This window comes from Apis mellifera, linkage group LG1, assembly GCF_003254395.2.
Source record: "Apis mellifera strain DH4 linkage group LG1, Amel_HAv3.1, whole genome shotgun sequence".
NCBI classification, from domain to species: domain Eukaryota; kingdom Metazoa; phylum Arthropoda; class Insecta; order Hymenoptera; family Apidae; genus Apis; species Apis mellifera.
Genome location: NC_037638.1, coordinates 18,014,288 through 18,041,618, shown reverse-complemented (window position 1 = coordinate 18,041,618; position 27,331 = coordinate 18,014,288). Strand labels below are relative to the sequence as shown.

Here is a 27,331-nt window from a genome sequence, read left to right as displayed (position 1 = left end):
GATCTGTCCCTTTCATTTCGTTCCAATTTTTTCTCCTTCTCCTCGTGGAACAACGACGCGTGATATCGAAGAGATATCATATATTTATTATATATTTATTTATTTCTCCAAATATTGAAATTAATATAACATGACCTCCAAAAGATATTAAATTTTTTGATCCAATAGAAATTCCTTTACTAAATTCATTTATTCTTGTATCATCAGGATTTACAGTTACATTAAGTCATTATTATTTAATTATTAACTATTTAAAACTTAGAAAATCATATTTATCATTAACAATTCTATTAGGAATTTATTTTATATATATTTTTATTTTATATATTATTATTTATTATATATTTACATTATATATTTTTCTATAGTATTTGGAATTTTGATGAAAGATGAAAATGAAATGATTCGAAAGATCAGTAGCAGTGTTTCGTTTCGTTTGGAGCTTCGAATGGAGTTTCTTTTTAATCCTAAACACTTTTTTTCCGTCGGAAAATATTTCCATTCGACGGAAAGATGGCAAGATTGTATATATTCGAAATTGGAAGCGACAGTTTTTTTTTTTTTTTATATCGCGAGAAACGTCGATTCGGTTGAGAGCAGCTCGAAACTCGAAGACACGCGGGGGGTTGTATGCAATTTCCACGCGTTTATAGCGATGTCGTCGATATCGAGGAGGAGAGCGGGGGGGAGGCGTGCTTTATACGGCGGGTGAGGGCAATAAATTCCACCGAGTCGCGCTCTTATGAAGCATAAAAGGTTTGCCGGGACGCTTTTACCCAAAGCTAAGCAAGAAAAATTGATCCCCGCCCAGCTTGTTCTTCCCCCCCTCCCCAACCCGGAAAACTAAACTACTGGTATTGCTACCTGCTAAGTAGCGCATTACGCGTAACGACTCTAAAAAGCGGCGATAAATCTTCCCTGGGATATATTATAACCCGACGATTTTTCGGCGCCTTCCACTTTCGAAATTTAAAGAATCTTTTTTACGAATTCGTTTTTTACAATCACTTTGAAAGAAAGTGTATCAAAATATCTAGTATCAAATTTAGAATCTCGATGAGGAATCTCGATCATTTTATAATAAGATTGAATATTGTATTCCCGGGGAATAGTGGATAATTTTAGAAGAGAGAGATTATTCGAAATTTCACGATCGAGGTATGTAAGTTGCTTACTCCCTCGGCAACGAGAGAGGTAAGACGATTTGCTAAGAAAATGCACCTTGTAATTCGAGTAAATTCTTGGGGAAAATTTCCACGAGGAGGAGAAAAAATACGAGACGAGTTATTAAACGATCGCGAAATCGGGTTACAAAACAGCCGATTAACCGAGCGTTTGGGGGATGGAAAATAATTCGAAAATAAGATGAGTTAAAGAGGTGGTCTCGTTTTCACGAGAGAGAGAAAGAGAGAAGAGTGAACGCTCGAGAATAGCCCAATTCATCTGACGAGCTCATTATACCGTGGTGCACGCCCAGAGTTTCTTCTCCGCTCTTGCTTAAAACCTTGAAATTACAAGCGGCATTTTCGGTAGGAGCGGATCTTCTGGAGAGGATCCTCTGATTGTAAACGAGTGCAAAACAGAGAATACGGGACGAGGCCTTTCACCGAAAAGTCTTGGGCGTTATAAAATAAGACCAGGCAACGGAACAATGGAAGTTTTCGGTGGACGAAATTGCTGCTGCTGCTGCTGCTCTCCTTCTTGTCCCTTCCATTCCGGTGAAAATTTATATTGGAAAAGTTGATCTCTTCTCGAGTCCTAAACTTCTAAATGATCCTTTATGTTATAAAGTAGGAATGTGTTTTGGAATAACGAAGTAGTTTTCATATTATTCGCGAAATTCTTTTTTGTCGGTTCCATTTAAAGTTGGATCGTTTAAATTGAAAATTTTTAATTGGATTAAGAAAGAAGATTTGTTTTCTTTTTCTTTTTTTCGAGATTTTGTAAAGAAGAAACAAATCTCTTGATCTTATCACAAACATCTTTGATGCTGTTATAAATTCCTCGAAGAGATCTTAAAGATCGGCCAAAAAATGTTCCAAAGTCTCCATTCGTTTCTAAAAATTCTAACAACACGGGAGAAGAAACTTCTCCATCTTAAATTAAATCAACAAAAAAAAATATTCCTTTCAACAACAAAATTCTGCATCCTTTGAAAGATCCTGGAAAGAAGGTATCTGACTGAAACATCCAATTTTCAAAAACTGTTGGCCGCCAAGCAGGAGACGATTTTCGGGATAAAATTACTGGAAAGAGAAGGCGAAATAGAGTTGTCCTCGGGCGTGCGATGCACGCTGTATTCGAGACAAATGGAAATTTATATCTGCCTCGTATTTACGCGGCTCTTTAAGGCGTCGCTCCTCGGTGTAATGTTGTTGGAATAATGGCGGAGACGGGGACGCCCCAGGGCAACCGCTGAAAGGACTTACCTTGGATGTTCTTTTCTTCCCGAACAACTGAGGGGCGCGTAATAGAATAAAGAACAAGGGTGTTCTATATCTTTCCTTTTGGATACGTGGTACACACACATACACAAACACACACCTTTCACGATTAGGATAATCGGAACGGATGATGATGATGTCGGAACTCGAGGATTAAAGACGCAACGTGTGCTTCCTTCGAAATTTGGATCGACGATCGTGGATATTCGTTTGTGTCAAGATTTCTTTTATTCCTTACTTTATCTTTTATCCTCGAACAAAAAGAATTCGAGGACTACCGTTCAGTGGGATTCTTTGGACTTGGCGACGATTAACATCATCGTCGGTTTCTGGAAGATATTCCAAGAGAATATCCAGGTGTTCCATCGATACCTGGTGGAAAATTATTGAGAAATGTTTCCCTTGGAAACAAAGGGAACAATAAGTAACAAATATTATCTTGCAAGATATGATTCTTTTGGGACAATTTTTTTGAAATTTTTTTTAAGAATACTGTTTCTAGTATTCATTGAGCAAATTATGAAATTAAACGTAGAATAATTAGGATGAGGCTATATTTTTTTAATTTCGATAAGAGTGGAAGAAAATCGTGGTCGATGAAGCTATTTATCCGATTATTATCCAATTATATCAACCTTTTCCTAATGGTGGAGGGATTATTAATTTTTCTAAGTCCATTCTGATAATTATTATTTATTTAAAAGATGCTCGAGAGGCGATAAACGTTGTAAAATGAGAATATAGAATTTTTTGAAATGTCGCAATTAACGTGCGTCGAAAAAATTCCATATTTTTTCATTCCTCTCTTTTCCATCTTTTTTTAACATTAAAATTGGAACATCAGCTGACATCCCTGAAAAACGTGTAACTTTTTCACGTGTGATATTTTAACGTAATCTCCGTTTCTTAATCTCGTTTCCCGCAATTAATATGTACCATCAAAAAAATCCATACTACTTTTCATCCCCTATTATCTTCTTTAAAATTAAAATTACAGGATCAAATTACTACCACCTACTTTAAAAAAACGTGTAGCTTTTTTTCACATAATATTCCAACAGCACAATCTCCATTTTGTACTCGTTTACTCGTTCTCCCTACGATTAACATGCACCGCCAAATAACTTCCTATTATTATTCTTATCCCTCTTTTTCTTACCGTTTTAAAATTAAAGAAACAATCTACTATTACGTTTTTAAAAATACGTACAAAACTGTTCTTCAAGAATCATAGCAATTCTCGATGTGGAGCATATTTTATTCGTATCTGAATCTCTTTCTCTTACGTATGGTCTGGTGAATCTAATGTGATCTTGGAAATTTCATTATAAAACGCAGATCGATCCGATTTTGCCCCCAAAAAATAGCGCCACTGCGAAACGGAAGTTCCATTCGTTGAGCACAGCTGCTTTCGTCAGAGGATAAGATCCGCGAAATCTAATAATCGACTTTGGATATTTTCGAAAAGCTTATCTTTCAGTATCTATTTGAGGAAGAATATGAAAATTTAGCCAACAATTTTGTGTAAGAAGATCGTATTCGTAAAGAAAAGTGTGTACACACGAAGGAATATTTTATAAAGAAAGGTTGATTTTTTGAGGAGGGGAGAAGAAAATGGGATTTGGATATTGTTTGATCAGATATTTTGCAAGATAAAGAGAATTTTAAATAGCTGGGCAAATTTATTCGAGAAATTTTGCGAGTTAGAGCAGACATCAGTACCGATAAATTTTCGTATATAATAATAACAAGGGTTGTATATGAATAAAGTTGTTGTTTGAATTTCATGCATGTATTAGTTGGTTGATTATTCCGTTGAATTGGAAATTGTGCGAGAACTATTTAAACACGAAATGTATATTTTTGTTGAACGTTTTGTTTATCCCTATATTTTTCACAATTATTAATTATCAATTGACAAATTATTCTCAGTGAAGAAGAATCGGACGCCTGATCGTACATGCGATGTAATTCCACTGCGGCGTAAGATAAATTTAAAACCAGGCCACTGTGCAATTATTGCAATATTTAATGCGCGAGCGATAATTTAAAGCTGAATTTTGTTACATGAAATGCGTTACATAATATAAATTCGCAGATGAAAAAAAAAAAAATAATAATTTTACAGAGTAAAAAAAAAAAAAAAGTTTCGAGCGCATCAAATAATTCTTATAAATAATACAAATATTTCCATATTTCACGTATATGCTTCACGCGAGCCAGTTGGTATAAACATATTTCCATAAAATTAGAAAAAAATTTCAAACGACACGAATAAATAACAGAATATCGACGCGCGAGATAACTTTTTATCGATATTTATCGTAACTTTCGGTAACGGATACAATTCATTTTTGAAATATTTTGCAAACATCGGAGAAATAACACTCGAAACGTATCGCTCGAGCCAAAAAAAATTTGTTTTAATTCGTCACAATTTAATCACGAGCCGCGTATTCTTTATAGATGCCAACCTTTCTGTCTTTCTGTTCGAGCAACTTTTATATTGCATTTTTTTTCTTTTCTTTTTTTTTCTTTTTTTTGTGAATTTTCATACAGAGAGAGCTTCATTAAACTTTCCTGCGCTGCGTGTATTTTAATAACAAGTTTCGGGATTGTCCTGAAGCGGGGCCACGTGTTTATTAAGCGCAAGCCAAAGAATGAAATCCCTGTTGCAAGGTACACGAAACAGAGAGAGCCTTTCCAGTAAATCTAACAATATACGGACGACTAGATTTGATTGGACTCGTATCAAACGTTCCAAGGATCGCATTTGGAATTTAAAGGAAAGGAGGAAAATAAAAATAAAAATAAAAATCAATATCAAAAAGTAAAGAAGAAAAAAAATAAGTAAAAACAACAAAGGTTAGGAAAAAAGTAAAACTGAGAATTATTTTTAAGGTAAAATTTGAACAGAAGAGGAATGGGATGGAATTTTATTTGCATTTCATTTCGTCGAATTAAATTTAACAAATCTCTGTACATTTAAACTCGCTATGTTAAACCGTGAAAAAAGAAATGTCGGATATTTTCTTGTACGTGTCGTCATGCATACAGTGGAATATTATTAAAAACATGATAAAAAAAAAAGAAAATAAAGGAAAAAGGAAAAAAGGGAGAAAAGGACACACAGCAGTCGACACAGAAGATTCGGTGTTTCGTCTATGCCGGAGGGAATGCAGGGATTCAACGGTTGGCTCGTCGACGGTGCGGTTTTTCCAAAAATTCAAATGGGTCAGCTTTTTGTTTCGACCGTCTATGTCGAAGCGCTCTTTTTCCTTTAACACAATTCGAGGATATTGCTCGAGAGGATATTACTGTAGAAACGAGTTCAATCGAGTCAATTTCGGGTTAAATTGAACACGTAAGAATGCGAAATTAAATGAAGAAAATGTTTGTTCACGGCGTGTATAGTCAATTAATCCGCCAATTAGAATCTATTTTCAATTATTTTCCCCTGGATTTCGAAATTTAAAGACCTAAGCCTAGATATTTCTTCTACAAAAGAGAACGTGAATAAATAAATAACGAGGAAATCACACTGCAAAAGAAGTTCATTCGGATTTGTTAATCTTGCATTCGTTGCAATTCACTTTCAAACGATAAATTAAATTCTCGAGCATCTACATCGTATATCCATATCCATAACTAAAACCTATAAGAGGAACAATGAATACGAATCCAGCCTTGGACATAGATTCTCGACAGCAATTTGTCTCAGAACTTGCGTTTTACCTTCGAGCGAAGAAAAAGTCAATTCTCACGCGAAATACTTATTTTCAAGGCGATCAGAAATTCTGGAAAATGGTCTTTACGCGTGGAAAGAGGCGAAAAGAGGAAGAGAGAAGGAGAAGGAAATGGTGGATGGACGCGTTGTGCAAAACATTCGGTGATGAAAGTCGGTCGGTTTGCCGGTCGATCCGGTGAAAAACAGCGAAAGTAGCGGACGTAGATCCGCGTTCAGACGTGATGGATTGCGTTGGCCGCAACGGCGAGTAGTACTTTACGTCGAAACGGCAGAGAGATTCGTTCTTACCGATCCATTTCGAGCCGAATATCATTTTCGTCGTTTCGGAATGTTCTGAACTCTTGAGCTTTCGTGTTCGAGTTCTGATTAGTCAAACTTGTTCGAAATCACGTTCGATATATTTGATATATATTTCTATAAGAGAAAGGCTTGAAGAAATGCTTTCAAATTACTTCGAGCTCGAGGAAATAAGATTATATGAAGAAGGAAGCTCGTATCGATTTAATTCAAGCAATTTTGACTAACCACGAGATACAGAGTTGAATCGACAAATCTAAGCATTCTCGTAGAACTGTTACCATCGTATCGATACTCAGTTTGGTCAAAGTTCAATAGATATGTACGAAGTTGAAAATTTGGAAGTAAAATTAAAACTTCTTCAAAATTCAAGAGTATCATAGATAACAAAGAGAGAGAAAAAGAGAAGATCGAGCGTTTTCCAACAATTTGAAGAAGAAATTTCATCGAATTCGTTCAATTTCATATCTGAGAGATCCACTAGTTCTCGAACATCGAAACTCGAGCATCGATTATCATCAGCACGTTACATATTGGATTAATAGGATGAGTCTCGCGGTATTACACAATAGTTGGACGGCAACCCCTTCTGTCTCTGCCACTGCCAATTATAGAAGCGGAAACTTAGGCACACGGCACCTCCACCTGTCCGTAAGATAACTTGGATAACGACGTTTCGAGTCGTCGAGGAATTAGCCAAGTTTCCGCCCATTGGCCGGAAGTTCTTTTTTTCCACGACCAGATCTTAACGTTTTTACGGTGAACGAATTTCTTGGAAATGTATTGCTTTCACCAACTTTACTTTACCTTTCTCGCGTCTAATTCTCTTTCCTTTCCTTCTTTCTTTTTTTTTTTTTTTTTTGTTTAGAGTGGCTTCAGTGTTCGAGATGATCAGATGAAACGAAATGATTGAATTTGATGGAATTATATATGGGATGGTTTGATGGTGTTGGAAAGAGATTTTGGAGAGCGTTTGATGCAATTATCGGTGATCGTTTCATGGTTAATTCGAGTGTTGAGGGTGGAAGTAGCGATGGTCGATTTCCCAGTCACGTGTATATAAAGTTAACCGAGGAATCGAGGGGATTTTAATGGGCGAGCTAGTCGGATTGATAAATGACCGGTCTTGGGATTAATTGCAGCCGTTTGTTTTAATGATCGTTCGTTTAGGCTCGTTATTCGCGGTTACACTTTCCTTCCTTCTCAACCCGTCGAAAATTATATTAACAAAAATATGAAAGAATTTACGAATTTCCATACAATAAGAATTTCTTATTTTTTCCATTCTTAAAATTCAATTATAATTCAATCCTTTATCTCCTTTACGCGATGAGAGAAATTCTACGAAACTTTCGAAGGAATTACATTAATTTAACATTCTTATTTCGAATAATGCATTTCATGAAATTTGTTTAACTGAGGATGCACGAAATATTACTTTCCACGCATCGATATCCGTATCTACGTTAAACAATGGCAAAAACTAAAACGAATTTTTCCTTCAAAGTCGGGGAAATATCCAAACTTACGTATACGTCTTTCAAGCAGGGGAACATGGAGCAACTTATCCATAAATTTCTCGAGTATACGTTGAATCGAATGGGACTTTGCACTCGGCACGAACGAATCCCGCAGAAGACGGAAAGTTTATAAGACACTTCACCGCGGAAATAAAGGGAGAAAGACGTACGTGAGGGTCGTGCGAGGATAAAAGCGGCTCTATCGTTATTCGCTTCGACAAAAAGCCGGTTTTTTGCCCGATCTACTCGATATCCACCATAAAACACGCACGTGAGACAACTTTCACCGCTGTGTGCATTTTCGATTTCACCATAATTAGACGAAATTTCAGTGAAAAAATTGATTGATTTGTGCTTCGTTGCTTCCGAATTTTTCTTCGCGAAAGAAATTACAATTGAATCGAAATTCAAACAAACCAATGATTTCTATTCGATGGAACGAAAGTTTCTTTTTTCAGAATTCGTACTCGAGGTATTTTTTAATTTTTGATCATGAAATTTCGTGAGAGAGAAATTGGAAAGTTTGAAGATCTTCTAATTTTTCCGACGAAAGTTGCTTCGCAAGGGAAATGGAGAATTTCAGTGTCCCGTAAAAATAAATTTGAATTTTTCTTAAAAATCTTATCAAACTCGTTCCAATAAACCGTAAAGGGAGTGGACTTGCGTTTCGCAATTTTCGTCCCTACGGTTGGGGGGCTCCCAGGTGAAATTAGATTTCTTCGAAACGTTTTGCTTCTACCTCTTTTCTCGGGGCCCGATGGTAAGACGAAACTCTGCACAAAGGACAAACTCAAATATCGCGTTTAATTAGGGAACGTGTAACACAAACAACGGCAAGAAGTCGCGAGTGCAAATTGAACTGTGGCCCGGCCGCGTTTAGAATTTTTACGCGACACTGGAGACACTGGAGCCATGTCTTGAAACCCGAGAAAAATCTATTTCCTCCTTCTCTTGCATGGAACGATTATTTTTCAGTTTTAACCGTTCTCTTTGCGAGGAAAAAAGTCAGAATAGAATTAAAATTGCTCGAGTCTTGATGAGAAAACGTGTTTCGAATAAACAATTGATAATTCGAAAGAACATGGAAGAATATGTTTTGATTAAGAATCGTGTGGATATTTGTATATGCAAATTGGTGTAATTATAAAAAAAATTTTATTCAGAGAGATGAGGAAGTCGATCGATATAAATTATTTCGCCTTTGAAAATGACTTGTTTCCTTATTGTTTCGGTTGATAGATCAATTGAGTAAATAAAATATTACAAATAAAAGTTGTTCAATTGATTTTGTTAAAGGGGTTTCTTTTAATTGCGTAAGCCATTTTCAGGGAATGTAATTTAAACAATGAATCACAATATTCATTTTCATTTCAGATTATTTTTACGTATTTTATAACGCTATATTAAAATTTATTCTTGGGATTTTCAGATACGTACATTTAAATTTCTCATAAAATGCATAAAAATCCGCGGCACGATAATTATTCATCTAGCGCGCAGCATTATGAGATAATTTCCCAACCCTTTCTTGCGACCTTCTTTTATAATAGATCCTTCGTATTTTCATAAAGACCCGTTGAAAGTCACTTCCGTTTATTTGACTAAAAATCAGGGAGGGGGAGGAAAAACTGGTACGAGTACAATAAACTGTAATAAAATAAAAATGTGGAGAGCCGTAAAAATATGAAGAGATCGTCGTCACAAATTTGACTAAATTTTCTACGAAAATAATTTCAACCACGAATATCCAAGAATATTTTATCCTAGCGATATCCAAGATTATTAATAATATCGAACGTTTCGTTATCATTTTTACAAAAACGAGAAACATTGAAACAATTCGTTGTTGGATTAATTTGTTTTTTCTTCATTCGAATCGATGAAAATGAACGTTTGTCATTCATTAATTTCATCCCCGAGGAAAAAATATCTTGATGCAAATTCGATATAATTACATGGAAGAAAAAAATGGAAGTGTTTTAACGGATTTCAAGGGAACAAGGAGGATTATTCTAATTAGAGAAAGATTTATTTTTTTTTTTTTTTCGAGATATATATATACAATATATTCATTAGACGAAACTCAGATTTACCATTACACGTGCAGCAACGGCCGACACAAGCGAAATTAGATCTCTCCGCAGGGCGAATTTGGTCAAGAGTTTCTCGTCTTCTTCACGGGGTGTGTCCAATCCCCTCCTCCCCCACCCCCTTCCCCTTTTCCAACAGGCGACAACGATGGCTGGCCGGGAATCCAAGGTTGTTTAATTAAGAACTTAATTTCGAACGCTGTTTGTTCGTTCCCCCTTGGTCTTTTTATCGCTCTCATCGATTCCGGCCGAAATTAATCGGGAACAAGGCGTGATTGATGATAGGCGAGAAGGATTAGTTTTTGGGAAAATTGCTTCGTGGAAAGAATCGAGTAACGAGAGATGCAATCCTTGCGGTAAAAAGTATATTCGATCGCGTTTTGAAGTGGAATAATATTTCTTGAAATTGAAGAAAGATAGAGGATTGTTTTACAAACGTAAATAAATTTTGAAAAAGAATGTAATTTTCTTCTTACTTCTCCGTATTGTAAATGAGTTTCCAACAATCTGGTATGTTTTTCGTTACTTTTTTTATTATAAGGTAAACACCTTATACACGATTTCCATTCCATACGAATTCGACGTAAATATGATATCATTCCGTTCCAAGAATCTCGAATAGATACAATATTGTCACTGCCTTCCAAGAATCTCGATTAACTATTAACATTGTCACTGCCTTCCAAGAATCTCGAATAGATACAATATTGTCACCGGCTTCTTAGAAGAATCTCGAATGGACACAATATTGTAATCGGTTTCCAAGAATCTCGATAGAAACGAAACGAAAGAAATGGAAACAAAGCGTACTCGACACACGTGGTGGAAGCGAGCGAAACCAAAACATCAACATTTCTACTACGCGATAATCGAAGGCGATGTGCGCAGTTCCCGTCCGTCCGTCCTCGCGTTATAAACGTTCATCGAGCGTGAAACGAGGGACTCGTGTGAATAATTCATCTCTCGCGGAGTGTTTTAACGATAATCTGTGACCGATTCGAGGATCGATCTCTCTTTAATTCGTGGAACGTATCGGTGAGACGCGTCCTCCTCCTCTCCAGAGTCCTCTCCTTGGAACTTTTGGAACAGGATGGACAGCAGAAGTTTGTGAATCGTTCGATTCTCTCGCAAAATAAGGATTAAGGGAAGGATTAAGGGAGGATGATTAGAAGCATGAAAGGCGATAATGAAAGTATGAATTTTGGAATAGAGATTTTGGAAATTGTTTAAGAATTTCTTTTCTGCAAATTAGCGAAGATTTGTGAATTTTATCGGATAATCGAAACATTGAGTAAAGGATTGGTTTAGAAGGACGATAAAGTTTCGTGAATATTTTTTTACTTAGACTTGAAACGCCATAGTGTATGTAATACACAAGGAATAAAAGGTAGGTGTTTAAATAGTTAAATTAAGCGAAAACTCTTACATCGAATTATTCGATTGTCTTTTAAGAGATGGTTGAAAAAATGGGGAATTAAATTCAATAATTTAATTCATTAAAAAGTTGTGGTGAGAGAAATAAGAAACGAAAATATATCATCTAGCCGCGGAATCAAGCTTGGACACGGTCCCATTCTTCTAACACGGCAACTGTGATTAATCAAGAAACCTCAACGACACTTACTTTAAAAAGAAGAAGCGGAAGAGGAACGATATTTCCAGCAACTCTGTTGCGAAGCATGGATTGTTAATCACGGGCGACATCGTGAAACTTCGCCATAGAAGAAATTAAGTTCGAGCCTCTCTCTCTCTCTTTTTTTAATGGAATAACAATGATCGTTGTAATCATTGCCATCGAGGCAAAGAAAATCGAACTTGTTGTATTATTAAATAACATTGAACCATTCTTCTTTCGTGCCAATTATAATTATTCATCCCTTCGATTTATATCGAAATAATTTTTCAAAATTAAGAAAACGGAATTGCTACGATAGAAGAAAGGAACAATATTTAAATTATCGATGCGCATTGTAAGAGTAAGTAATCTTTTAACAAATAAAAATAAAAAATCTCCATGCTGAAGAATTACATTTCGAATATTAAAGGGAATTTGGAAGAGTCGTGGAAGCTTCTTCTATTTCGGAATCGAATTCAGCAGGGCTATTAGCGAGATTAATATAATTCCATTGCACGTATTGGAAACGATCATTTAAAATGACATCATTCTTCCCTCTCGAAAATCGAATTTTTTTCCGCGGGAAAGAGAATGATTTATCGGTGTACCGCGGGATGTAAAGGGTATTGGAAAAGTTTCACGAGTTATCCGTTGAAGAGTTGTCGAAGTATCGAGGAGTCGTGATTAAAAATTGATGATCGTTGGGAACACCGAGGAGGGTCTCTCGACTTGCTTTCTTCGGCGAGATGGAAAAACACTCGATGAACGGCGATGGAAATTAATGGAAAATTTCCGTTCTTTCCTCCCCGCGCTTAAACTGTTTAATTAACGAATATTTTTCAGGTGTGGCGTGTGTGGAGAGCACCCGCACCCGCGTCGCGCAATATGTGGGAACGAACGATGTGGGGAGGAAATCCTCTTGTTCATTTATACGGCTCGTAAATTTCGCATGTGATGGACCGTGAACCAAAGCGGGATAATTGTGGAAGCGGGGTCCCGTTTTTAAAATTTGAACAATGCGTCGAGATACGATTGCATGCAAATCGTCGTGAACGAGTGTTAAATATTATCCGGCGGTTGTATAATAACGGATACAATCTGATCGTTTAAAACGTTTCGTAATTGCGGAAAATTGTATGTATCTCTCGTTATTTTCCTGAAATAAATGTAATTTTTTTGTTTATATAGATAAGAAGAGGCTTGTATGGATGTTTCGAATGTGTTTGAAAGGAGAAGTTTGAATAAGAATTTTGAAGAAAAAAAACGAAATGGAATTAAAAGGTAGAGTTTTTCTTCTTTCTCTTTTTTATTTCGAATAAAAGTCGTTACGTTCGGCCTTTCTATTTCGCGATGCCTGTTACTGAACTTTTTTAATGACGTAACGTTGCTCTTTGAGGAAGTTGGCACAAGAATTACGTACACTCGTAGAAGAAATGAGGAAATTTAACTAACGTTTGAAAAGAAGAAAGAGCGAATTTAACCAAGAGTGAGGCAGCCATGACGTAATAAATAAAATAAGAAAATCATTCGAGTCAAACAAGTGAAGTAAGTTAAACAGTTTAACAAAATCTCTGTGCACATTCAGTTCTTGAATACAAGATATATCCAAATATTGCAAATCTCTAAATTTTCTATTCAAGAATTCAACATTTTCGAAAGAAATTTATTATACATATGTACGAATCTCAATTATTTAAATACAAATTACAAATTTTTAATGTTCAATTATGTAACAGAACCCATCAGAATAAATATCGATAACAGAAACTCACGAATCATCATCCTACATCTCGACATCGATTGAATCATTGAATAACTCAAAAAGAAGGTACACTCGTCGCAATAAAAATCATGATTCGAACCAAAGTTTCGTATAAAGATAATCATAAGATTGTGTTTAACACAATTTTTTATTCGACACATTTTTATCTTTGAAATGGTTGTTCCTGATTTGCCAACTTGACGAAGTTTCCAAGCTGGCTCCAACAACAGAACTTGTTTTACTACTTCTTCCACGCCAGGGATGACAAAATGTTGGGAAAAAATTTCATTCAGGAATTCATTCAGGAGAAAGAAGGAAAAGTTGGTGAAAATTTAAAGCACAACAGGTGTTATCGCTTTAAATTTCGCGAATCAATTTCCGGGGGAAATGTGTTGGACGATCGTGGTGGTCATTTGTGTCCGACCGAGTTTCAACTTGTTCTTTCGATGGAGTTCTGGGATGTTCTGTCCCGCGAGATCGAATGGATCGAATAAAGATTTGTTGTATCGGTCTCGCGAGCCTCGCGAAAAATAACTGTTCGGAAGAAATTCGCGGCTGAAGATTGGAAGACTGGGAGCTATTTGATTGGGTTACCACACCGAAGGAATAAAAGTATCCGATCCGATTCGAAAATGTAATTTTTGAGGCGATGTTGGATAGATCGGATTCCGATTGTTGTTGCTGACCATTCCGAAAGAATTCCTTTCCTTCGATTCTTTCAATTTGAAAAAGATTTTTGAGGGAGAGACGGTACGTGAACATTTTCAACTAGTTCAATTTAATCATACAATCTATAATAACGTGAAGAAAAGTTAAGGAATAAACTAATAATCGTTCGCGAATCTCTTTATATTTTTTTATTTTTACTTGATCTATGCATTTTTAATTTCAACGTTAATCTTGGTTAATGAGAAATAAAATTCGTGAACAGTTTTAATTTATTCCTTAATTTTTGTTAATAAGTGTCTGTGTCATTATAATATTGATTAAGGATTTAATAATTAATTCCACGATACATTTTTTTCTTCTATATAGGATGAATCTCAATTTTCACGATCAACAAATTAAAAAACGCTTTGAAAAAGCAAGGAAATGTATGGTAAAAATTTTATACACGTAAAAGAGAGAGAATTCGTCTGGTTTCCTTTCGTTTAAAATCAAGAAACTGCAATATAAATTGCAGTACGAGCGGAAAATAAAAAAAAAAAAAAGAAAAATAAAGGATTTGATCTCCCCTTGAAGAAACAGTGTTCACGATGAAACAACTTAACAGGATGCCTTCCAAAGGTTGTTCACGATTTAAATTAGAAAACTGGTTTTGACGGTGGCTGAGAAAACAAACCCCCTATTCTCCCGCGTTCGTCCTCCAACTTGTTAAAACAGCACGAAATCTCGAGCGGCTTCTCTCGAGCCGTGGAAACCGTATAAACTTGCGGGCCAACTTCTTTAAACTTTTCTAATAACATCAGTCGAGAATTTCACCGTACCCCCTTCACCGGTTGACTAATAAATCACGCGACAAAAAGTAGGAAATTTTTGACACGGCTCCATTCGATCCTCGCAAATTTTTTTCCTTCTCCACCCTTTCCCCCGAGAAAGATCCGAAAGAAAAATTGGCGTTAATCTCCTCCTTGTTGCTTGATTGAATAAAAAATAAATAAAGATTCCAGATGCAAGTATCACATCCACGCGAAAATTGTCTTGAATGAACTTTTCAATTATAATTCTCAACTTTTCTAGAGAGAGAGAGAGAGAGAGAAGGACACAGAGGAGAAATATTCAAGAAATGATTAAAGATTGGCGTTAATCTCCCTCGTCGAAAAACTTGTATTTTCCTTGTTGCTTGATCGAATAAAAAATAAATAAAGATTCCAGATGCAGGTATCACATCCACGCGAAAATTATTATCTCGAATAAACTTTTCAATTGTAAATCTCAATTTTTCTAGAGAGAGGAAAAAAGACACAGAGGAGAAATATTCAAGAAATGAATAAAATGATTAAAAATCGTTAATCTCCCTCGTCGAAATACAAACCCTGTATTTTCCTTGCTGCTTAAATAAAAAATAAATAAAGATTCCAGATGCAGGTATCACAGCGAAAATTGTCTCGAATAAACTTTTCAATTATAATTCTCAACTTTTCTAGAGAGAGAGAGAGAGAAAGACGCAGAGGAAAAATATTCAAGAAATGATTAAAAATCGTTAATCCCCCTCGTCGAAATACAAATCCTGTATTTTCCTTGATTGAGTAAAAAATAAATAAAGATTCCAGATGCAGGTATCACAGCGAAAATTATCTCGAATGAATTTTTCAATTATAATTCTCAACTTTTCTAGAGAGAGAGAGAAAGACACAGAGGAGAAATATTCAAGATTGAATATTCAATGATTAAAGATCGTTAAGAAATATGCAACAGTCATTACCTGTGAGCTTTGAAGTTTTAAGGAGAGAGAGAGAGAAAAAAAAATTCTTGGCGAATAAAATACAACTAGGCGGCAAAGTTCAACATCCGCACCGATTAAGCTCTCAAACACGGAGAGAAGCTCGGCGGAGAGGAATTTGGGGGTTGAGCGGGGAACGCTCGTTACTCGGAGAGGAAGGAAGCGGATGCTGTGCAGAAGGAAGCGGAAGTGGCGCGTGCGGACCTTGGTTAAATCGCGTAATCAACGTCCCCGCGAATATTCGACTCGCTTTTGGGGGAAATTTCATTCGTCTCCGGTCGAGGCGAGCTGCGCCAGCCAGCCAACCAACCAGTCAGCCTCGAACCATAGTAGACATAATTACACGTCTGATTAAACATTACAATTGCAAGTCGACCGAGATTTGTCACGGGCGTCTGCGGCATTGCGGTTGTCCCCGCCAGACGCGTCTCTTCCACTCTCTCTCTCTCTTTGTCTGTTCTCGAAACACTCGTTGCTGCAACTCGTGACCGAGGAGACTACCGAGGGTGGAATGGAGAGCGAGAAAAGCAAAAAAGATGTGGAAGAATTTAGAATGTATGGTGTATCGATTTTGGAAACGTCGACGAGGAATAGAAGTAAGTTGATGCATCAAGTTTGAGATACGCCTTGATGAAGAGCGTGCGTTGAAATCAAAATTATAATGAAATTGAGCAGTGCTCTCTCTTACAAAGAGCTGTAAGAAGATTTCAAAGTTAATCAAATACTGCATGAAACTTTATAATATCCTATATCTTTGAGCTAGATTAAAAATTTTATTTCGCTAATTGATAAAATTTTTAATGTACATTCCCTTTGCAAAATTGCAAAAGTTCTTGGTTCTTGGTTCATTTCGCGGTAAAATGTTCAAATACCGTTTCCCTCTTCAAAAGTACGAGATAAGAATTTCGAATTTCGCAAACGTCCAGAATAAAATTTGCGTTTCGAACGTATATGCATATTTTCTTGATGAGATTGAACGACATCTTAAGAGCGAAATTTCTCTTCCACGGTGAAAATCGAATCGTGTTCTTGCCTGGCGCGCGTAACCGTGTAACGACATTACAGGTGTATTACAGGTGTCCCCTGTATTAACTCGCGGTGCAAACATCGTTGCAAGAGCGTTCATAAAGTCCCGTGGGATCCCCGCGCGCGGTTGGAATTTTCGTGGTACGTATCGTACAATTCTGGTACAGTTCTGGTCCAACTGTCCACCCGAATTTTCCATCGGAAACATTTCGAATCCGCTAACGAGTCGTGGGCGAACCCCGTGACCCCCTAATTGCGGTACACGCGTGAAAATAATAGGCTCTCGATCGTGTATCGCTACTCGATATTCGAATTTGTTAGAGTTGAACCAATTGAGATGTTAGTAAGTATCGCTACTCGATATTCGATTTTGTTAGAATTAAACCGATTGAAATATTAGCAAGTGGAGGACTTGGATAAGAATATTCGAATAGTTTTTAAACTGTTTTCGTTTCTATTAAAATATCAGCAGTTGAAGGGTTTTATTAAGATTAAGAAGAATTGTGTTTAAAGTGGAAAATTAGAAATTGTGATAGAAATTGTTCCGTCGAAATTAATTTTTAATTTATCGATCGTGTATAGGTCTTTCAACTCGATTTGAGAAAAGTATGCCGGAACGAACGAACGAGGATCGAAATTGTTTGAAAATACGATACACACGATCGGACATTGATTTCATTCTGATGGAAAGTTTAAAAAGCATCGGTTGGGAGAAAGTTTCTCTTAATTAAACGCTAACCTGAACGCGCCGTGACCGCGGAATTTCATTAACGTTCAACCACGCGAAAAGAGACAAACTCTTGGAAATTAAGGTGGAGATAAAACGTATTTAAATCTATTACGAATATCTTCTCTTACGAAAACAATTTTTGGCTTGCATTTTTAATACCTCGTATCTTCTACATTTATCATTTCTTTTTTCTTTTCTTTTTAGAAAATTATAAGAAAAAAGAATGATCCGAGCAGAAATCGTCTTTCAATCCTTTCGAAGCTACGGGACGAAGATGTATAAGATTTTAATCGTGCAATTTGGTTTGTTGATGCGTAGAAAGAAGATGAACGGGATGGAGCAGATCCCTGAAGGTTGAGAGCGAGCGGATCCTCGATATGACCGGCTGCTGCAGAATGCGGCCGACTGCATCGGCGCTCGGCGTCATCGCCATTGTCTCCGTCATGATCACTGCCACATCGTCAGGTGAGCATATTTCACCGTGTTTCGCAATTTTCCTTTCCTTTTATTCTCTCCCTTTCGCACAATCTGTACCTTTTTTGCGATTTTATTCAATCCTTTGTAAATAATAACTAAACAACGTTCGTATTATGAGAAATATTTGTTTGAGTTTTTGTAGCACGAGTCCATTTCCATATTCAAAAATAAAGTAAGAACAAATAACAAAGAACGAAGAGCAAGTGGAAGAAGGATAGTAGAATCCCTTTTTGGCATAAGAGTCGTAGTTTCTCGAGTTCGTAAATTATAATCCAAAAAGTCTTCAAAATGTTTGAAACAAACGTGTAACGAGGGAAAAATTGGAAAATTAATAGTAATCGAGATTAGAAAGTAGGACGACGGTATATATTTTAAATTAACGGTCGTATCTCCCAGCAAAAATGCGACGAATTTCGATGGAGTAGCGATAATGCTATAATTCGCCGGATAGAGCGTGCTCATTTATCGGTTTTTGCCGATGCGATTCGCAAAGTCCGCCGAATTTTCGCGAGGGACGCGATTATTTACTCCCGTCGCACGTATCGTCGCGTAAGCGATTCCGTTTGGACGGCCGATAAACGCTTTGACCGTTTACCGTGCTCGATCGATCGAATAGAAAAAAAGAAAAAAAAAAAAAATAGAAAAAAAAAAAAAAAAAAATAACATAACACGAGGAGAGATCACAGTTTGTCGCTTTTTATGACACGGGCTGCCGGCCGGAAATAATCTCTGAAATTCGTTTACGCGCAAACAACCCGCCTATCGAAGATCAATCGCAGCCACCGTTCAAAATGAAATGTTGTTTTCGACTGAGTCTGCGCCAAATAATGCTATAACCTTTTTTTTGGTATATATAAAAAAAAACTACGATTTTTTTTTTTTTTATCACTGTCCATTTCCAACAAATCGATAAATCTTCGTCGATCATTCGATTTTCAAGATTTCTTTTTTCTTTTTGTGTATATATTTGGATGGATTGCTTTGAATAAAAAATTGTAAATTTTGTAATCGATGAAAGAGTAGAGTTACGATACGAACAAATTTTAAAGATTTCTTTTCGTATATCTGATGATATACGAAAGGTGTAAAAGATGTATTTAATATATTTTTTTGTACTACAAAGATTTGCAATTAGAACAATAATTGCTCCAGATAAAAAAATTATAATCGAAACAATGAGGAACAATGAAGAGGTATAAGGAATTACATTTCCAATTCGTTCGTAGTAGTTTTAATTAGTTTATGAACCAGATTCGAACGTGTGTGTGTGTTCTTAGAACTATCTCAAATTACCTCCAATGTGTACTTTAAACTTCAGTCAAACTCCGTAACCATACGATTATTTCAAAGCAACTAATTTGTCCAAAAATTTACTCCATTTCCCAATTTTTCCTCTCAAATTTGCTTCACCTAGCTTCAAATTTCCTTCCCTTTCGGAAACAATTCTCGATCCGATCGTTTTTCGTTGCGAATTTTTGGTTCCAACGAATTTTTAAAATCTACGATTCTCGGAACGAGAGTCTATCCAATCCCAAAGCCAATTTCCGTCCCTTAAAAATTTCCTTTATACCAATTTCCGCCGTAATATATAATCACACACCGTCCATAACATCGTGATAAACATTTTCCCCTTTTTCGATCCATCCACGGGGGATGTAACGAAGAGATGAAAAGAAAAGGAGTATAAATGCAATAAGAAAAATCGATGGTAACGAGGGGAAAAACATGGGCGGAGAAGAGCGAGGTGGCAAAAATAATCCGCGAAATTCAACGGTGGAACTCGCGAATCCGGATCCGGGCAAATTATGATCGATGATCGTGTTCCACAATTAAGCCAACTCGCGTGACCGATCGTGTTCGTGCTTCGGCCGCTAATTACCGCAAATTAACGCCGCGCTTTTTCACCTTGTCCATCGTTTCTTTCCACAAGCGTTTTTTTCCAACAAGCGTGTTAGATTCGTGCAACTTAATCTCCGACGAGGAAATTACAGCGCGACCTTCCATTTTCTATTGTTCGCGATTGTTACTCACCTGATACTGGATACCATCACAACTGCACATTTCGAAACGTGCGAAAAGCGACAGTGTTTTAAAATATCGAATAGCGATTTTTTTTTAGCGATTTCTTTGACAATGGAGATGGATTTAAAATGTTTTTAAATGTAATGACAGTATTTTGAATATCAAATGGCCATCGTATAACAAAATGCTTTGAATGCTTTGACATCGGAAACGCTTTTTTTTTTTTTTGGAGTATTTTTACGCAAATATTTTAAACATCAAATGGTTGATCGCGCTGATTTTCACCAATCCTTTGACACTGTTATTCGGAATATTTAACGGAATATATAACGCAGTATTTCGAGTATTAAAAATTTCGTTGTTACGTTTTACGTTTAATTTTCTCTTTTTACTTTTCTATTACTTTTTATTACATTTCAAATCTTCTACGCGAAATATGGTATTCAATTTGTTTAAAACGCGATAAACATTTCAAATCCGATCAAAAGTTCGAACAAAAACTCGTGTATTTACGTTTACTTTTATCGATCTTTACTAATCTCCTTCAAATACAATTTGTTATAGTGGCTGATAGAAGAAGTAGCGAACACACCTTCTCGCGATACCACGAAGCTCTTATCTTGGCGTTCCCACGTTTTTCTTCCCAGACACTTTTACCTTTCTATGCGACGCTTAAACTTGGCTGGAAACGTAACCTCGATAAAGATGGAATATTCGTGGAGGGAGGGGGAGGGCAGAATTCTATCGTCGAAAAGCTCAAGATTTGTAAGGGAAATAGGAAACCGGGGAAAAGATCGTGGGAAAACCGAATGAAGTCACCGAACGTGCGAAAGAATTTTTCTCCTTTATCTCGAAGGAAGATGATGACGTTTCATAGAATTATGCAACCATGGAATTTCGTTCGATGTCGGAATTATAATTGATCGAAATTGTATAACAATAATGAAAAGAGTTCAACGTTTCATTCAATGGAAATAATAAAATCACATTTTCTTCCCTTCTGTTCCCGAAATATTATATATATATATATCTCGAAAGTTAAATCTTAAAGGGGGAAAAATGTTATTTTCATACGCGCGTGAAATAATATTTTCTTGGAAACGAGACTTAATACCCTCTTATATCGTATTTTATAAATCTGATTGTTGGACTGCTCGGTACGAGGAGTATCGAAGATATAAACCGACTCGAAACGTGAAATTTCTCTGCTTAAAAATTTTATAAACTGTTCTAAAAGCCGGTTAACCGTCCTCGATCGCTTTCCTCTCTTCTGTTATTATTTCTCATCGATCTCGAACGATAAGCTTCTCTTTAAAAAAGAGAAAGGAATAACGGGGGTTAATATCAAGAGAACGATAACGTTTATATTATTGTTGTTGTTGTTACGATAAAATGAAGTTTCCCCCTCGGGGTGGCGATATTTCTTCGAAGGGGGAGCACAGGAAGGAAGGAAGGGCGAAAGAAATTAGATGGGACGCGCATTGTTATCACGGGCGACGGCGGTTGGAAATTTTTTTTCTGGCCGCCGCCGTGCCTGCTATTTCGTCCCGGAAGTGCATTCCAACGCTCGGCCATAAAAGAATGCGACGACGAAATTTTAATCCGTCGCGTTATAATTTCCACGTTAAATGGCGCGAATTTCCCGCGAACGTATGGGAAAGAATATGGGCGATAAGACGGACTACTTCTGTGGCAAGTTCCGGTTGCTCTCTCCGCTGGGGTAATGGCGAGCGGAAGTGGTGGAATTAATTTATGGAAAGGAAAAAAATAGTTTAATGACGGTGAAATTAAGGAAAATGGATATTCGTTAAAGATCGTAAGCCCTCTCTCTTTCAAGTTAACCCCTTAAAAATTTACAGAAGAATGGGATGACGTTTTAACGAGGAGATTAAAATGACGTCTCAACGGGAAGGAGATGGAAGGTTGAAAGAACTTATGTAATATCTTTAAACTTTTCTAAAATTCATCTTGACAAACTACTTAGAGAACATTACTTGTACGAAAAATTATCGGACATCTTATAATTCGCAAACAATTTCGTTGGAACGATTCGTGAATACGAAAATGGAGGGGAAAAAAAATAACACGCGAAATAAAAATTTCGGAAAATTCTGCCAATATTAATATCGCTACGTATATATTCGTAAAACGTGTATTCAATGTAATTTCCATTTTTCACGGATGCAATTTTTATTCCCGCTCGAGGGAGGAGGATTCCACTTTTAATGATTTCTGCTAATACCGTTTGAAACATTGACGTATCCTTATTCATATATAAATTCCTCTCGTCCATTGCGTACATTAAACCCCTCATTTCCGCGTATCTCTCGTTAATTCCACGCCGTATTACAATTTTCATTAACCGAGGCGCACAATGCGGCGAAGAACAGAGATACATAACGTAACGTGGATACGAACAAAAGAGAAATTTAAGGGAGGAGGGAATACGTGCTCGCGGAGATAAGGGAAAAAAGGAGTCGATACCCGGAGCAAGCCTCTGCCTCCATCGTGGAGGGACCATCTCGCGAGATATCCGTTTCGACGTGAAATTACAAATGACGCGTATCTCGGTTGAAAGTCTGGTGGAAAGTATAGAGCAAGCCGGGGTTGCCCGAGGGCTTCGATATATTCTCTCCTTCTCTCCTCTCCTTGTTATCGCTCGAGTCACGCGGAGGTAGAGAAGTTACATATTCATGGAAACGCGGGAGGAGGAATATCGCTTTCGTCATTCCTCGATGGATCACTGAAACACTTCTAAAGGAACGGATGCGACAATGAGCATTTTGGGCGGAAGAAGAAAGTAGAGTATGAAATATATCGGAATTTCCAAGATTGCCGGGTTTGCCTTTTGAAAATATTTTATTAAAGAAAAGAAAAAATATTGTGTCATTTCTTCGATTCTTGGAAATGGAATCTGGGAAAATTAATTATTCACGTATCATGGATGACATCTCCTCTCCTCCTTTTCAATTCAAAAATCGTGCATATTTGACTACGAGATAAATGTACGATACTCCACTTAACTTGATCGAAAGGATCTTCCATCTCTGTATAAGAAGAATCAAAAGTATCGAAAGAGATCTTCGAACAAAAACCTTGATCTTGCGATCTCCGCACGTTCGATCAAAATATGTCACGTTATTTACTGACCACTTCCCTTTCTTCTTCTCTTCAGAAGCGGGGAACGGCGCCGTGGAGACCAGCATCAATCACCCCGTAGTGGACGAGGAGGACCAACGCGTGCGAGGGGACGAGGCGACCGCGAACGGAACGGTGGCCGATGACCCGGTCACGCTCCACGACCCCACCGACGAGGCTCCAATTGCCAGCAGCAAACCTACCCAGTCGCCCTTGGAGAAACCCGCGAACGTCTCATCCGAGGAAATCATCGTGGAATCACTGCAGAGGGATCAAAGCGACCTGCTGGTGTCCGTCGCGGTGGCGGTGAACGACGAGGTGGACGGCGATCCGTCAGAGTCGAGGTCGGGGGAGCGTGAGAGTGGTGGGAGGAGCAGGGGCGGGGTGCAGCAAGCGAGCAAGGATTTCGTCGCGTCGACCCGGCCGAATCGAGTGGAAGTCGCGTCGAGTGTCGTGGACCAGTTGGACGGCGTCCAGGCGGAGGACGAGGGTTTGTCGAACGTTGTGGAGCGCGGGGAGAGCAACGTGGACAAATGGCGGAGAGGAGGTGGCTCTTTCACGACCGCGTCCGTCCGCGAGACGATCTCGACGGAGGTGGCGAGGCCGATCGAGCGGAAGAACGTGGAGGACATCAGGGCGATCTCGTTCCAAGTGCCTGCGGTTGTCGAGGGGGTGGAGGAGGCCGTGGACAGGCAGGGCAACGAGCAGGCGAGGAAGGATCATTCGAGGCCGGTGAACAATCTCCTGTTGGCCGGTGGCAAGTCGACGAAGGCGTTCTACGAGATAAAACCGTCGATCAAAACCGAGATGGAGGGTGATCAGGTGAGCCCGACGATCGCCACCCAAAGGCCCCTCCACGGAAGGAAGTTCGTGTTGCCCAGCGTGGACAGCGCGTTCGGCAAATTTGGCCCCTATTTCGAGGACGGGGATCAGGAGATGAATATCACTGCCAGGATAGGGAGCACCATGCTGTTGGATTGCAAGATCGGCATGCTCGGTAATAAGGAGGTAATTTTTCACGTCTTGTTGTCTCGTTGTCTCTTTTTCTTCGTTTCGAGGATAAATTTTAAGGGACTTTAAATTGTTGGTAATCGAGTTTGTTGAATATATGGAAGCGATAGCAATTGGGAGAGATAATAAGTTAGTTGAATCTTTAGCTTCTCCGTTCGATAAAAGCATCCGAAACAAGGATATCGAAAGTCTTCGAAATTCCTTCGAATGCAAACCGATAAAGCTTGTAACAATAAATCGACAATCTCGTTACGTTTTAAACGGTGAATGTATGCTTCTTCTATTCCATGTCGCAAAGAAAAGAAGATTGACGATGGAAAAGAAACATACATATTATTTTTATCATTTCGATGAAATGATATTTCGATAAAGAAAAAAACGAGAAGGGAAGGGAAAAAAAGTAGAAATAAAACTAGAACGAATGAAAAAAGAGAAGCGTAGATTTGTTATTCGGGAAAAAAATCTAAAAAAAAAAAAAAAGAAAAAAAAAGAAACATGTCGCTATATTTCTCACGCGCAGCGTAGTAGAAATTCGATCATCGATTTGCGGTTTTTTCTATTTTTTTTTTTGTTCTCTTTTTTTTCCCCTCTCTTTTTTTTCTATTTTATTAAACTCGAATAGGGGAATGTTTCGCTTTGTCGTGGTGTAAATTTATCTATATCGCGACCCTTTGTCGCTCTCTTTGTTGCCCTTCAGCCCCCTCTTTATTATATCGTTGCTTTTTTTTACGAGATGTCAGCGATTTGCAAAAATAGAATGGGCAATTTCACGGAAAAAAAACGAATGCAACTTGCTTCTATTATATTCTTACGATCTCTCCGAATCACGCGCTAAAAAGATTCGATCTCGAGGCGATGAGAAAATCGGGAGAAACGATAATAAGAATTGAATAAAAAGAGAAAATATCGTTTCGGAAAAATCCGTTTATTTATCGTCGTTATGATGGATAGAAATCGCGCGTTGAAAACTTATTCAATTTTTATACTTGCGTGCATAAAAACATGCGCAGTTTAAACGTACAAAATTTACATTTAACAAAAGCGAATCTTCTTTTAAACTTTATTTCATATTCAGAAAAATTTTATTTCATAAATAGATAGATCTTAACGATGAATGATAAAATGTTTAAAGATCCTTCTTTTAAAATCTTAACATTTTAACGAATACGAAAAATTATCGGATTCAATTAGATTCGAAAAGGCCAGTCGTTAACAATATTTTCATTTTTAATCCATCTAATAATTTTCTTCAAACGAAGGATAATGTTCTCGGAACAAAATATCGCCAATATCGATCAAAAATTCGAAAACACTTGGGGGGAACGCGAAGCTTATTGTATCCCCCATCCTCGCAGTCGATTAATTAACAAGTTCGGGATCGTAGAGCATTTGCATAAAACGTTGTTCGTTTAATAGGGTATAATTTCGCCCCGTATTTTCACGAATGGTGTAACCGAACAAATGGAAATAACCGCGGACCGATTACCGAGTATATTTGACCGAACACGTTTGGCGGTGCATCGATGCTGCCCGCTTGTTGTTTGATCGGCCGCGCCTCGTCAAATCGTATTGGTTTCAGAAGGAAAATCACGCCGGCCTACGGTCAATGTTATTGTTTCACAGTGGACGACCGCGATGAAAATTTCAGTTCGTTCGTTTCGATCGTTGTTGAAATATACCAAAGCGATACGTCTGCCAAAATCCGCGAAAAAAAGGAAGAATGGAATTTAATCACACCTTTGTCCAACGAATCGACTTCATTTAATTTCGAGAATTTTAATACTCGATGATTTTTCGAATATCCGATTCGAATATTTAAATTGAAATTATAAATTAAAAATTTCAAATATTATCGCAACATTTGTGTGCAATTCGAACAATTACACCCGAACGTATGTCTCTTCCTATAAACTCTCTATTTAAATTCAACCAGTTTGATCGAGCCGAAAACATAAAGCTCGATAAAGTTGATGACGTTTCATCGAGATCCCTCTATTATTACACTCGTCACGTACGGTGTAAAACAGAGTGGAGGAGAGGAAAAAGGGAGGGAAAACCGATGTCATCGTCGTCGTCTCGTTGAGAAAGACGATCGAAAGGAAAGGAAGCGAGCCTAGCGATCGTAAGCCGGTCTTTCTCTCGAACGCTTACCGTGAAATTGCAGTGTGCATTCATTCGCGACCGATTCAACTCTGCGACCGTCTTCCTTCCACCGATTCCTCGTCGTGAAATTATTAACTTTCGACGAGATTCCTCTTAATTCCACGACCGCCCCCTCAGAAACAATGCAGACGCTTCTTTTCCTTTCTCTTTCTCTCTTTCTCTCCTCTCTCCGGGAGAAGGGAAAACGGAACCTTTTCGTTGAAATCCGTGATTTACGAGGCAATAACGAGAGATATTTCACCCTGATTCAGGTGACGTGGGTGCAGCAGCCTAGCAAGGACTTGTTTCGACTGCTCACCGTAGGCAGGATACCGTACAGCGTGGATCAGAGGATCAGCCTCAGCTTTCGGTAAGTGTAGAGGCGTCGATGGTGTTGTTTGGTAATTAAAAACAGGAGGGAGGTAAATTAATAGTTACATTGAATAGATGATAGCAGATTTTTATTTAGTGAATAATTAAATTCGACGAAGAAATTAATTTGGAATCATTCTCTCGCGAGAGAAATTAATTTAACTCGTATTCGTATTAAAATTTAATATTAATTAAAAATACATTTGTACAATTGTTCGTGAAAGTATTCAATTATATTAAATATCAATGTTTGACATATTTACTTTATTGTTACTTTATTACAACGCGATAGTATAATTATTTAAATAAAATGCATAAGTATCCACGTTCGTTTAAAAAAATTTACTTCTTAAAATCGTCACGAAATCAAAATTAGTTTCGCGATAGTTGGAAGCTCGATTGGAACCCATCTCCACGAAACGCCATAAAGTCGTGCCGATTCGATATCCTTGGATATCCCAGGATCGTACGATGGTAAAAATCGTGAGCGCATT

General features: G+C 37.5%; 1 protein-coding gene across 6 annotated transcripts in view; it reads left to right on the top strand.

Annotated features, from left to right (window-relative positions):
• The window catches only part of LOC100577522, a 215,898-nt gene that overhangs the window by 153,424 nt on the left and 35,143 nt on the right, over positions 1-27,331 (top strand). For 3 of the 6 annotated variants that reach the window (XM_016917357.2, XM_016917353.2, XM_016917352.2), the window contains 3 exons: positions 17,994-18,140; positions 23,350-24,320; positions 26,738-26,835. In XM_016917357.2, coding sequence (XP_016772846.1) covers positions 18,053-18,140; positions 23,350-24,320; positions 26,738-26,835 — 1,157 coding nt within the window. In that variant the 5' untranslated portion in view covers positions 17,994-18,052. Of the gene's footprint in view, positions 1-10,696; positions 11,487-11,519; positions 12,996-15,466; positions 16,516-17,993; positions 18,141-23,349; positions 24,321-26,737; positions 26,836-27,331 lie in introns of those variants that run through there. The other 3 variants (XM_026440129.1, XM_026440126.1, XM_026440122.1) reach the window with 3 other exon arrangements.